The sequence below is a fragment of the Primulina eburnea genome, chromosome 6 (assembly GCF_022965805.1).
Source record: "Primulina eburnea isolate SZY01 chromosome 6, ASM2296580v1, whole genome shotgun sequence".
In the NCBI taxonomy this organism is placed as follows: Eukaryota; Viridiplantae; Streptophyta; class Magnoliopsida; order Lamiales; family Gesneriaceae; genus Primulina; species Primulina eburnea.
Window position 1 is genome coordinate 31,384,401 of NC_133106.1, and position 12,246 is coordinate 31,396,646.

The 12,246-nt window shown below is 33.1% G+C and overlaps 1 protein-coding gene and 1 pseudogene across 4 annotated transcripts in view; one reads left to right on the forward strand and one right to left on the reverse strand.

Moving 5' to 3' along the window:
• Positions 1–413: 413 nt before the first annotated feature.
• LOC140834256 (protein FLX-like 3) overlaps positions 414–12,246 on the reverse strand; it is a 62,264-nt gene continuing 50,431 nt past the window's right edge. The window contains exons 1-4 of one of the 4 annotated variants that reach the window (XM_073199008.1): positions 3,736–3,885; positions 1,381–1,908; positions 722–852; positions 414–617 (exon numbers count right to left, since the gene is read on the reverse strand). In XM_073199008.1, the coding sequence (XP_073055109.1) occupies positions 511–617; positions 722–852; positions 1,381–1,898 (756 nt within the window). In that variant the 5' untranslated portion in view covers positions 1,899–1,908; positions 3,736–3,885 and the 3' untranslated portion in view covers positions 414–510. Of the gene's footprint in view, positions 618–721; positions 853–1,380; positions 1,918–3,169; positions 3,204–3,735; positions 3,886–12,246 lie in introns of those variants that run through there. The other 3 variants (XM_073199009.1, XM_073199010.1, XM_073199011.1) reach the window with 3 other exon arrangements.
• Positions 9,982–11,741, forward strand: LOC140834252 (zinc finger protein CONSTANS-LIKE 16-like; annotated as a pseudogene).

Below are 12,246 nucleotides of genomic sequence, written 5' to 3' on the forward strand. Positions count from 1 at the left end.
TAAATGGAAACTTATAAATCGTTTTAAATAATTTAGTACACACTTTCTTAGTTAGTTTATTTAACTCTTCCGTTGCTGTACAATTTATCTAATCGAGTATAAGTAATATTTTACTTGTCACCCACCGAAATAAAATCAACTCTTTCACAAATTTTGGATTTGTTGCTGCTTCACCTAAAAGCTCTTCTTTCTCTACTAAAATTTTGTTCTGTGCGTATGAGAAAGTATTGAATTGTCGGTGGCAAAGATTGTTGGACGTTGAATGGTGAGAACACGAATCAATTTGTACATATTGAAGATTCAAAAAATCGACACTCTGCATGGTGGATGAAGACCATGGTAGAATCATAGTGTCAAAAGACCAAGTTTATCAAGTTCTTTAAATTCATTTGGAAGAGAGAAAGAGAATAGTCGCTGCCAGACGTGCAAATACAAACTACGCAAGTAATAAGAGACCGGAGAGAGCTGATAGTGTTTTGTTTCCTTCCTAACCACAAATATCTGGAAAAATCAACGTCGATAAGGACCGTGTTTATCATAGGAACCCCATGTATCACCATATGACCCAAGATATCTTGTTTCGTGAATTCCATTCAGCATTCCGTATCCTCCAACTACTGCGTCGATGAAAAGTTGGTTCAGGAAACAAAATTTTAGACAAATCATTAAACCTAGTGCATAGGTTTGTGTTTGTGTGCAAGTGAGGGAGAGATTGAGATACCCATTTCCATCCTTGATTGCTCAGCACGTAGTGTCTCCAATTCTCGAGCCATGGAGATGAGATTTTGCTCCATCGATCGATTTTGCTCTACCAGCTCTTCGTTCTCTTTCTTCTCATGTTCGTATAGTCCTCTAAACATTGAGTGGATGCAAAAGCAATCATCAGAAACACAACATTAAGACATTGTTTGAGCACGCATAATGTAGGTATTTTCATAACTCAAATTTCGATAGTCCCCCCTGCCACTAACCAATTGGACATCATTTCCTCTGTCTTATACAGGCAACTTCATGTACTATAGGACCGATGTTAATGTTGATTACAAAACTATTGTTAGAGACATTTATCATAAATTAAAACTTCTGTATGGACTGTTTTTAGCAAAGTATTAGGACAGAATGTCACAAATTAGAATCCCGTGTACGCAAATTAAACTCGTTTTGTGTGGTTAGTTTCAGGTCATTGTTGTTCAACGCCAACCAATATGCACATGTACATTTTGTATATTGAATTTGGGCTTATATTTCGCGGTCTGTCTTATATCTGAGGGGAAATCCTCAATGTTGAATTACTGTCGAGACACCTTTCATAAGCTCGGGAGTTTTGGGGTCAATCTATTCTATCACATATCACCAATCAACTAAGAATTTACTTCATACCTGGCGTCAGCAAGCTCTTTCCTCATCTTTTCAACATCAGTCTTCATTACAGTTAACTGCTTGTTCTCAGCTTGGAGTTTATTAACATCCTTCGTGAGATTTTGAACCTGTTTCAATAAATCGTTCCGAACACCACTTAGTTTCTGAGCTTCAGTTCTTAATGGAGCCACCTCTGCTCTCAGATGTTCTGATGCACGGAGTTCAGCCTCTAGTTTCAGCCCTCTTTCAATCAAGTCCCTTCGTTGTGCCTCTCGTTCACTATTCAGTTTAGGAATAACCTGACTTAATCTGTGAATCTCATCTTTCACAGACGAAATATCCCTTTGAAGCATCACATTATCATCAATCACATGTCTGTTTTCAGCGAGGAGTCTTTGAATATCTCTTCGTTGGAGATCTAGTTCCTCTTCCATGGCAAGAGGATGAGGAAGGGGACCTCGACGCAAAATAGGCCGTGGATCATCAGGGAGGCCTCGAAAATTATCAGGATGCCGTGGCATGCGATTTCTCCCAGCCATTAGGAATAGCCTACATAAGCTATTCTTTGTTTAGCGTTACTGATATGAGACATCAGAATACAAGGAAAATGCACCAAGTTGAAGAACCAGATGTCACGCAAGAATTTACACATTGGGCAGGGATGGAAGATCTTTCCACTCCACTAAAATTACGAAATCAATCACATTAGCGGTATGTCCCTAAATACACAGGTCTTGAGACAAAAATCTAACTGTAGAGTCCATTATGTGACAGTGTCTCTTTATTGTGGAAAAATTTAAAGCCAAATATTTTCTCCAGACAATCTTGAAAGATTAGAAAGGCCCTCAATTAGAAAGCACCATACACAGTTTAAATTATCAACTATAATCTTCAACACCAAACAATTGTCAAGAAACCTATCAATTAGAGTTCCTCGCTGTGAGTAGCCAATCATGAAGAACCGAGCTGATGCTTTTGAGAGAGGTTTTATTTCTTTTATCGTAAGAGTTATATAGGTATACAGACTCAAAAGTTAATTAGATTGAAGACATTTTTTTTATAATTACCACTCAACCAATCCAAGCAAGGTTGATCAAAGCTAAATCGGCAAAAAGAAAAAAGAAGATTAATAATTAGCTAAAGCATGAAGATTGAAAACCCAATACCATGGAGAAACGCATGGAAATGGGGAAAAAAGAAAAATCAAACAAATTATTATAGTGAGCCACGAAAGGATGAAGGAAAAACTAGAAGGTATCTGCCACTTGAATAATCTGCAAAAATATAATAAACCATGCCAAAGTGTTGGAAGAGAAGTCAATATTAATACGCCCAATCTATGTTAAGAAAACATAGAACTACTGACTTGGAAGAAACGTATACCATAAAGAAACAAAGGTACATCAATTCCTTGCACAGAACGGAACTTGATAGCTTAAAAAGTTGCTAATTCAACTTCATTGAAATCTTTTTTGACCAGCATAATTACAGAGGCTTGAGTACAATGAGGGAAAGCACATAAGCTAACTGATTACTTTCTCGACTCTCAGCTCTCATTTCTTTTCGTTCTCTCATTTTACTGCAAATCATTCCAATGATTTTTCACATTCAATCAAAGCTCAAGTCTATCCTGAATATGTAATAGGATGACACAAAACAGGAAATGACTTAACTCTGGGTTAGAAATAATCTTTACTCCCCAGCGATCCGTTAAATTTTTCTTAACAAAACAAGAATGAACATGTAGTTCATACAATACCTAGTACCTATCTCACTATTTCAAATAGATTATGTTAAGGTGAAAACATACCGAACACAATATTTTCAACCTGGAGGACTTTGATCTATAAGAGAAAAAAAGATACAAATAAACAAATAATTATCGTTCTTCCTAATATACAAATATGAAATGGAGTTTCTTGACAAAATTTAGTAATGACTCAATATATGGTACTATATTATGCTAGAACTAGACCGCCGTGAATAAAATTTATCAAGCAACGAAAAGAAAGCAAAAGATTCCAATTTTGTAACCCAGGTAGTCACAACAGAATCAAAATCAATCATTTTTACCAATAAAAAGGACTGAAGCTGAAATTTACGACCACAAGATTATTAACAGTTAAAGTTTTATCCAGAACTTAATTAAATAGAAAAATTTCAACTTCAAGAAGCATTAATTCCGAGAAAATACATAATACTAAATATTGGGGAAATTCAGAATCGAATACACCAAAAAAATTATATGTTTCAGCTAATTATTAACCCAAAAAATGTCCACGGGGAGATAAGATTACGATTTTCGCATCTGTGATATATGTTTTTATCAAATTAACATTTATGTTAATATGAGAGTTTAATTGAGGAAAGCCATACCTGTGAATTTCAAACTCTAATGCTGTTCTGGAAGAGCAAATTTTAACTCGGTAAATTCATGACAGTGAACCTAACTCCTAAATCCTAACGCCACGTTTTGTTGGCCTTTTATTCAGCCAAGCCCAATGGTCTGGCAATACAACCTTCAAATTTGTGGAAATTAATTGTAAATTAGTTTGGGGTCTCCACTTTCAAGTAATTTTATTTGCTAAAAAAGTCATTTTCACTATGGATGTTCATCCATCGGTTCGATTCGGGTTTTCATTTTTTATTTCGGTTTTTCAAATATATAATATAATATCCGAACTATTTTTCTTCGGTTCGGTTCGGTTTTCTACCGAAATGGCTCGGTTATTTCAATCGATTATTTCGTTTTAATACAATTATTTAAATTAATAAGACAAATATATTGTGAAATATAATATGGTATTTTTTACATGATTTCTTAGTAAAATATTTAAACATAAAGTATAAATTAATTACATAAACAACATTATTCATTGATATCATCTCAAAAAATTGATAATAAAAATAAAAGTATTAATTTATTGAAATTTCGATTTTTTCGGTCTGTTCGGTTTTGACATATATAATCCAAAACCAATATATCTGAATTATAAAATTCGTTTTTCGGTTCAATTCAGTGTTCGATTTTTGAGTGGGTCTCATGTGAGACCGTCTCACGAATCTTAATATGTGAGACGGGTCAACCCTACCCATATTCATAATAAAAAGTAATACTTTTAGCATAAAAAGTAATACTTTTTCATGAATAACTCAAATAAGAGATCTGTCTCACAAATATGACCCGTGAGATCGTCTCACGTAAGTTTTTGCCTCGATTTTTTCGGTTTTATCCGAAGTTTGAACACCCCTAATTTTTACCACAGTCTTTTAGCCAGTGACATAGTCCCCTCCGAATTTAACAATTCAAACTCTAGAAGCGCGGGTCTCACACAGATGGATCTTATTTATATTTGGAATAAAAATTAATAGTATTTATATAAAAAAATATATATTTTTTCATTAATCGAGTCAAGTCGGAGAAATGTCTCGTAAAATTGAACTGTACGACGATTTCATAGGAATTTTATGTTTTCACCACAAGCTTCTTAACCCAAGAGTAACACAAAATCCAGCAAAATAACAACAGATATCCAAAAAAGCAAGCCAGAGTAACCTGCGAGAGATTAACTGAGTGCACCATCGTTAATTTAATTCTCAATGTTGAGCCAAATTTCCGGGTGTAATAGTAACGAGAAAAAAATCCGTCATTGCTCGAATTGGATTGTAAATTAAGGCGTTTGATTTGAGTTTAGGGGATTTTAAGGGCTTGACTATCAAAAGTGTCTAACGTTAATTTTAAGTATTAAATTTGTGTGATTCGATCAAAATTGTAAGCGTGTAGTACTAAACCTGGAATGCCAAAATATTTGGGACCAAACAAAGAAAATAGTCAAACATCTGAAATTAATCAGGGTCTTTCCTTAGCACATATCATGTCTAAATGTCCACCGTTAGTTTTAACTATCAAATGGAGTGAAAGATTAACTCGATCAAAATTTGTAAACGTTCATCATTAAATGGAGAACGCCGAAACATTTGGAACCAAATCGAGAAAAAAAGATCAAATATTTTATCTGTGAGATGCATGGGCGTTACCAGGATTTCAAAATATGGGGGGCTAGAAAATAAAAAAAAATTAACCTAGAAATCAATACAACATTTTCCACATGAAATAAAAATTAAGTGCAAACCATGATTTTCATAATATAATCATCAAATTTGGATAAATATTTTCCAAAAGTTCAAATATTAATCATATGATAGAGTACGCATAATAAAAATGCACTTTCTTTTATTTTAGAAAACTCGAGCCACGGAAACTTTACGAACCAAGAAGACTGAAAACTACGTTTTTTATGCTTAAAATCGACAAGTGGATATTCATATTTATGCTGATATGGTCCCATACCAACATATTCTCTTCGAACATCATCTTGTGTATCACATGGATATTCCCATATTCTAATTAGTTTCCCAGGATCACGCTCATAATAAGGATTATTTCCTTCTAATGGATCGAGAGCAACTTCATTGTCAAATTTGAGTTTTTTGGTTTTCAATGTAGATCTTGAACTTGATGGAAGAGGATCATTTGAAATTTTTGATAACTGCTCATTGTTTTTTGGATGAAATAATCGGTAATGGTTCTTTTTGACATTGTGATTCACCTGTAAATAAAAAAAAACTTGTAAAGGTCATTTTATTTCACCTAAAAAAATACTCTTCATTTAAATTAAAAGATGGAAAAAAAACAATTTTGTCTATTTTTGAGTAACCAAACATCAAAGACACTAAACAGATAATTCATGGTGATGGGATTCCATAAAAGAATATAATTAATTTATTGCAAGTTTTTAATCTTGAACCCAGAATAGACCAAACCCAGATTCAAAAACACTAGAAATTACAAGAATCTTGAGGAAAACATAAACCAATCAACCTCAAATAATCTAAACTCGAAACCTAGCAAGAATCAAGAAGGATTATGCTTAAAAAAAATTAATTAAATTATTAGAGAGATACCTGATAAGTAAAAAAAAATTGAAAGTGACGGATAAAAAAATTATAGGAAAGAAGGAGAAAATTGGGAAAAAAGAGAACAAGGGGCAAAAGAGGGGTATGGCTGAAGGACCGAAGGAGGAACCGAGGAAGAATGAAAGATGAATTCCAATTTCCACGCCTGAAGCTGTGACCTGTGAGATAGGTTTTTTACTTTATTTTTTTTAATGGCTTTCTAAAAAAAATCAAAATCTTGGCTGAGCCTGGCCATACTAACCATACGTCTATGGTGAGACGTGTCAACCCTACTGATATTCACAATAAAATGTAATACTATTAGCATATAAAAAGTAATACTTTTTCATAGATGACCCAAATAAGATATCTGTCGCACACAAATTTTTGCCAAATATATAACAATGTAATCATGGCATAAAATAAATCGATTATTTCCCCATCTGAAAGTTGTAGAAGTATTTTTCAAAATAAGGTTAGGAGTAGGGTGGTATACTGAACAGTAAGACACCGAAAAATACATATTTTTCGGTACGGTAACTTCGATATATCGAAAATTCGGTCTTTTTTGTCTCACCCCTAATTAGGAGCGGAAAGAATTCGCATAATCAAAATGCTGGAAAGTTTTGTGTTCTTAATTTTGGGGTCCTTAATTCTGTTATGAATAGTTCTCTCATTTTGTGGCGACATCTACAAGTGAGACTATGATACTTCGTTCACATCACTTTGTGTCATCGATTCATAAAAATAATAGTTCTCTCAAAATATCAGGAATATTTTAGTTCTCTCAAAATATCAGGAAAGTGAAAAGTCGAGATCAGTACAAAATATCAGGAAAGTGAAAAGTCAAAATATCATGTAAGTTAATTATTTCAAAATTAAGTCGATCAATGTAGGATGGTCGATATCTATTTATTACAGCCCCCATACACGGTTTTGTTTTGCCTCTTAGCATAGCGTGTCCATTTTCTGACATGTATGTATATGCGGTCCCAACGGGATATTCCAGAAAATAATTAATCGTGGTAGTTCGAAAATTTTGTATAGTTTTAAGTCAAGAACTGAAACTCTTCGAGCCAAATCTCAAGCTTATCTCAAAATTCACGATCAGTTCATACTACATTAATTTTTCTATCTAGGGAGTGTTTGGATTCAGAACCTAATTCTTGGAAACCATGAAAAAATATTCCACAAATCAACGTGGAATCGTCGCCACCATATTATAAAGTTAGCAAATGAATGCAGAAAATCGAGTAAAGTATGGTGATTTAACGCAGAGCCAGATTTTCATTTCTATCCGGGTTAGAATTTTTTAAACCATGGTTGAGCTAATATCGACAAATAGAACATCGGACTATCAGAAATAAGATAAAATTTTATGTATAAAAAATATCGGAAAAAAATAGTCACCCGGGATACCGCTCGGGCGGAGCAACACATGGATCCGTCCGTGATGGTGAATATACTTTTCATGAAATATTTGAAAGACTTAAAAATATTATCAAGCTAATATTTTTTTAAAAAAAATATCAATCACATATATGATATAACTCCCGTGTTTAAAAACAAAAAAATTAAAACACATTTACCTTATTTGTAAGAGATTCTATGCATGCATGATTATTAAAAACGCCTTTGAATTTACGAGGGGGTCCTAGTGTAATCAGTCCATGTTAAGCACGTAGGTGTTTAACAAATTGTGAGATAGAAATACGCTGATCATAAGGTTTTATTTAGAAAAATTAACTATTTTAGCTGTTATAAAATAATTATGATTTAAAAATACTTCTAAATTTTTATAGGTGGTGGTGTTGTTAAAATTAATTTTATGTATTTTAAGGTATTTTGTGTTATTTTATTATATATTCATGTTAATAAAATAATTAAAATTTGTTATCTATTTAATAATGTATTTCTCTGTGCTTTTAATTTATTGTAATAGTTATTAAGTATGTTCAAAATTCAAATAAATTGATTTAGTTACTTAAATAAAACTGAAAATTATTCAAAAATAATTAAATTTAAAAATAATATGTGTAAATATCGATAACTTTATTAATAGATATTTGTGGAGATACAATCATTGTCGTGAAAACAATAATATGTTATTTACACACAAATTCAAATAACATCGTCTCACAATTCAATTTTATGAGATGATTATCGACCTGACTAATGAAAAATATTATTTTTTTACTTTATGTATGGATTAGGCCTATCCGTCTTATTAATATAGATCCATTAGTCTGTCTCACATTAAACCTACTCGTTTATTTAAGAGTGAAATTTAAAAAATGAGTTGAAATAAATTTTGGGTATTATGCAGAAATTGCGTCATTTTGCTATAGAATCTACATTAAAATAGAATTATGTAGCTCTAAAAACATTCGAAAGAGCGTAGCTGTGCTGTATCTTCAAACAAGTTGAAGATTTTTTTAAAAAATAAGAAACAAGTTGAAGAGAGCAGAGAGGGGACCCGAAAAGGATGGTTAAATGAGAGGGTGACATAAATTTTATGTTTTAAAATTGGGAAATCTAATAATCTTGTGTATCCCACTCTAATAAAAAAAATTTAATCAAAATTCCCCTTTATGAATATCTGAGTAGGTAAACATTTGATCAATTATCATGGTTTTAATTTTCTTGCCCAATAATTTCTTGAACGAATCTATCGCATATTATTTGTTTAGTAAGGTTGTGTTTGGTTGGGTGGATTAAATAAGGATAGATTAATAGTCAAATATTTATCGTTAAAATTTTAAGATGTTTTAATAATCACTTTGACCCGGTTTAAGATCGAATTTTATTAATCAAATAGTTATCTATAAAATTGGACCTTAAATCGGGTCAAAATGATTATTAAAACAACTTAAAATTTTAACGATAAATATTTGACTATTAATCTATCTTTATTTAATCCACTCAACCAAACACACCCTAGATGTATTGTTTTAGCTCCAGAAATTTATACAAGCACATCATAATATAGCGAATAAGGATTCTATCATAATAATAAAAAAAAAACTAATTAATTTTCTTTTCATAAGCAACAGATAACGAAGGCAAAGCCAAAGTCGGCAAAATTTTGGTTTTTTCAATCAAATCTTTGATAAATTGCCTTCAGCCATCATCAAATCTCACAATCTCAAAGCAACTTGTTCACTCCGGTAAAACTAACATACATATGAGATATTCCAGAGATTTTGATATTTTGTGATATATATCAATAATTGGTTTACAACTTGATAATTTGTTTAATAAATATTACTCCGATTTATGTCATTATTTACTGTAGTTTCTGGAAGAGCGGGGACCAAAAACCTACTTGTCTCGACTTCGAAACAGCCCATCTCATAAAACGACAACTCCTAGGAAAAACGTCTCTTTCGAGTTTAAAAATCAAGAAACTAACACGAGCTAGAAATTTATATGACCTGCGATCTATTACTGCTTCAATCCAACAGGTGGGTCCATTGGGAATCCAATAATCAAACAGGCAGCCAATCAAAACCCAGATAATATGATTTTTTTCTCCTCTAAGCCAATGAGAGAAGAGATAAGGCCCTCGATTATGGGTCCCAAAATTGCCAAGCATCCCCTTTGATAATATCCCAAAAATAGACGAACTGGACGTGGACCGACTCAAAAACTAATAAATACACTGCAAAAGTGCACGCTGTGGGACACTTGAACAATCCCCACCTACAAATAATTTGAACAAACTTCTCAAGGTTTATGCAATAAATCAAGAAAGCCCACGTAATTTTCTTGATTCGATTACCTTTTTCAAGCCATAAGAAAAGCTCAGATATATTCAAGATCTCCATGAATTCAGACATGAAACTAGCCAACACCTTTGGAGCAAAATCGGCAAGAGCTTGTGATAACTGCATCAAGAAAAGAGCGAGATGGTATTGTGCATGCAGACGATGCATTCTTGTGCCAATCTTGTGATTCATCTGTTCATTCGGCCAATTATTTAGCTCGGAGACATGAAAGGGTTCGCCTCAAAATCTCATGCAGCAAATCTCTTGATGCAAAATGTCAAATTTATGAGCCTTTTTGGCGCAAGGGTTTCACCAAAAAAGCTCGAACACGAAGGCAGAAAAAGCATGAAAAATCCATTAGCCTACCTCCTCTTGTTCCTGAAATTTGCAGCGAAGAGAATTCCCGTGAAGAGAATGAGGAACAGTTACTGTGCAGAGTTCCTACATTCGATCAGTCTGTTTCAAAACCGTGCAATTCTATTGAATCTGCAAATATTAATATTCTTGCAGAAATAACACATTCTGCTGATTTTGGCCACGAATCCATGTCTCTGTCGGATGATTTGAGCCCAAAAATGAATAATCTACATGGGTTTCTTCCATCGGAAATGGATCTAGCTGAGTTTGCTGCTGATGTCGAGAGTTTATTGGGTAAAGGGCTAGACGACGGCAGTTTGTGTAGTATGGAAGGATTAGGACTTTTGGATTGTGATGAAGAAGAAATATATCCATTGAATGATTATTTAGGGTGTGAAAGGGTTAAAGTTGAAGTGGGAAGAGAAGATTTTGACTTTAATTTTGGTTATGATTCTTCAATTAAATGTGAAGAAGCAGTGAAGAATATTGCAGTAATAGGAGAGCCAATTTTAGTGAACATGAAGTGTGATTCGAAGAAAAAACAAAACTTTTTGAGGCTTGATTATGAAGGTATCATTTCAAATTGGGACGGGAAACAGTCTCCCGTGGACAACCGGAAAAAGGCCGGAATCCGACTGTTGGTCAGATTGCACGGTATGTTTAAATTTTGTTTATTGTCATCATTCATAACTTTGATTTAACTATTTGTGTGGGACGATTATAGTGATTCCTTTTGGCGAAGTTAAGGTTGGGTGGAATTAACCCAGATTTACTTGTAAATGCAGGGCAAATGTGGAGCAATGCATGTGTGTGGAGAGATGAGTGGAGCAGCAGCAGCAGCAGCGATGAGTGATGGAGGGAGAGAAGCAAGGGTGTCTAGGTATAGGGAGAAGCGTCGGAATAGATTGTTCTCGAAGAAAATAAGGTACGAGGTTCGGAAATTGAATGCGGAGAAGAGGCCCCGAATGAAAGGGAGGTTCGTTAAGAGAGCAACATTTTGTGACAGCCGCAATTAATTTAGCTTTGCTCAGTGCTAGAGTTTAGCTTGCTTGCCTACTTGTTCTCAAGTTCCCGAGATAGGCATACATTTCTGCGTCGCGTATGGTTCTCTCCATCCCACGATTCTTTATGAAAACCAATAATTTTATCTCATGAATCGTTCGATTTTCTTTGGATTGATGCATCTGAAATGACATGGATTTCATATTCATTAATTTACTTGAATTGAGTAAAGTAAAGTGATATTCAAATCAAGCATGAAATAAATCATTTTCAAATATACTAGATTAATTTGAATTTCAATCTTCTTTCAAAAAGTTTATTTCATAATGCAATCATTGCCGCGTAGTACAACACTCTTCGGTACCTCATGTTTCAAAAGCAGAAAGTACTATATTTTATGATATTTTCTCTGTCACACAATCAATCATAGGCGTAGCAAAAAATATTTGTTCTGGTGGACAAAATGTTTATAAATATTAATTTGAATTTCATATAATAAAAATATAAAAAAAAAACTACAGAAACATACCGAATTCTTATAAATATTAATCTGAACTTCACGTAATAAAAATAAAAAAGAAGTTAAAGGAACGTACCGAATTCATATTTAAGCCGAATTTTGCGATTTTTCAATACATCAAACTTGTTATGATAAATTCTGTATTAATACCCAGAACAATATTCATTTCTATATAAACAACCACGGTATTAGCTAAAGATCATTTTTCATTTTATTACGAAGTGATGTCTCGATGAGTTCCATTTTAACATAACACAAATATAATTAAATGCCTACATCCATAAT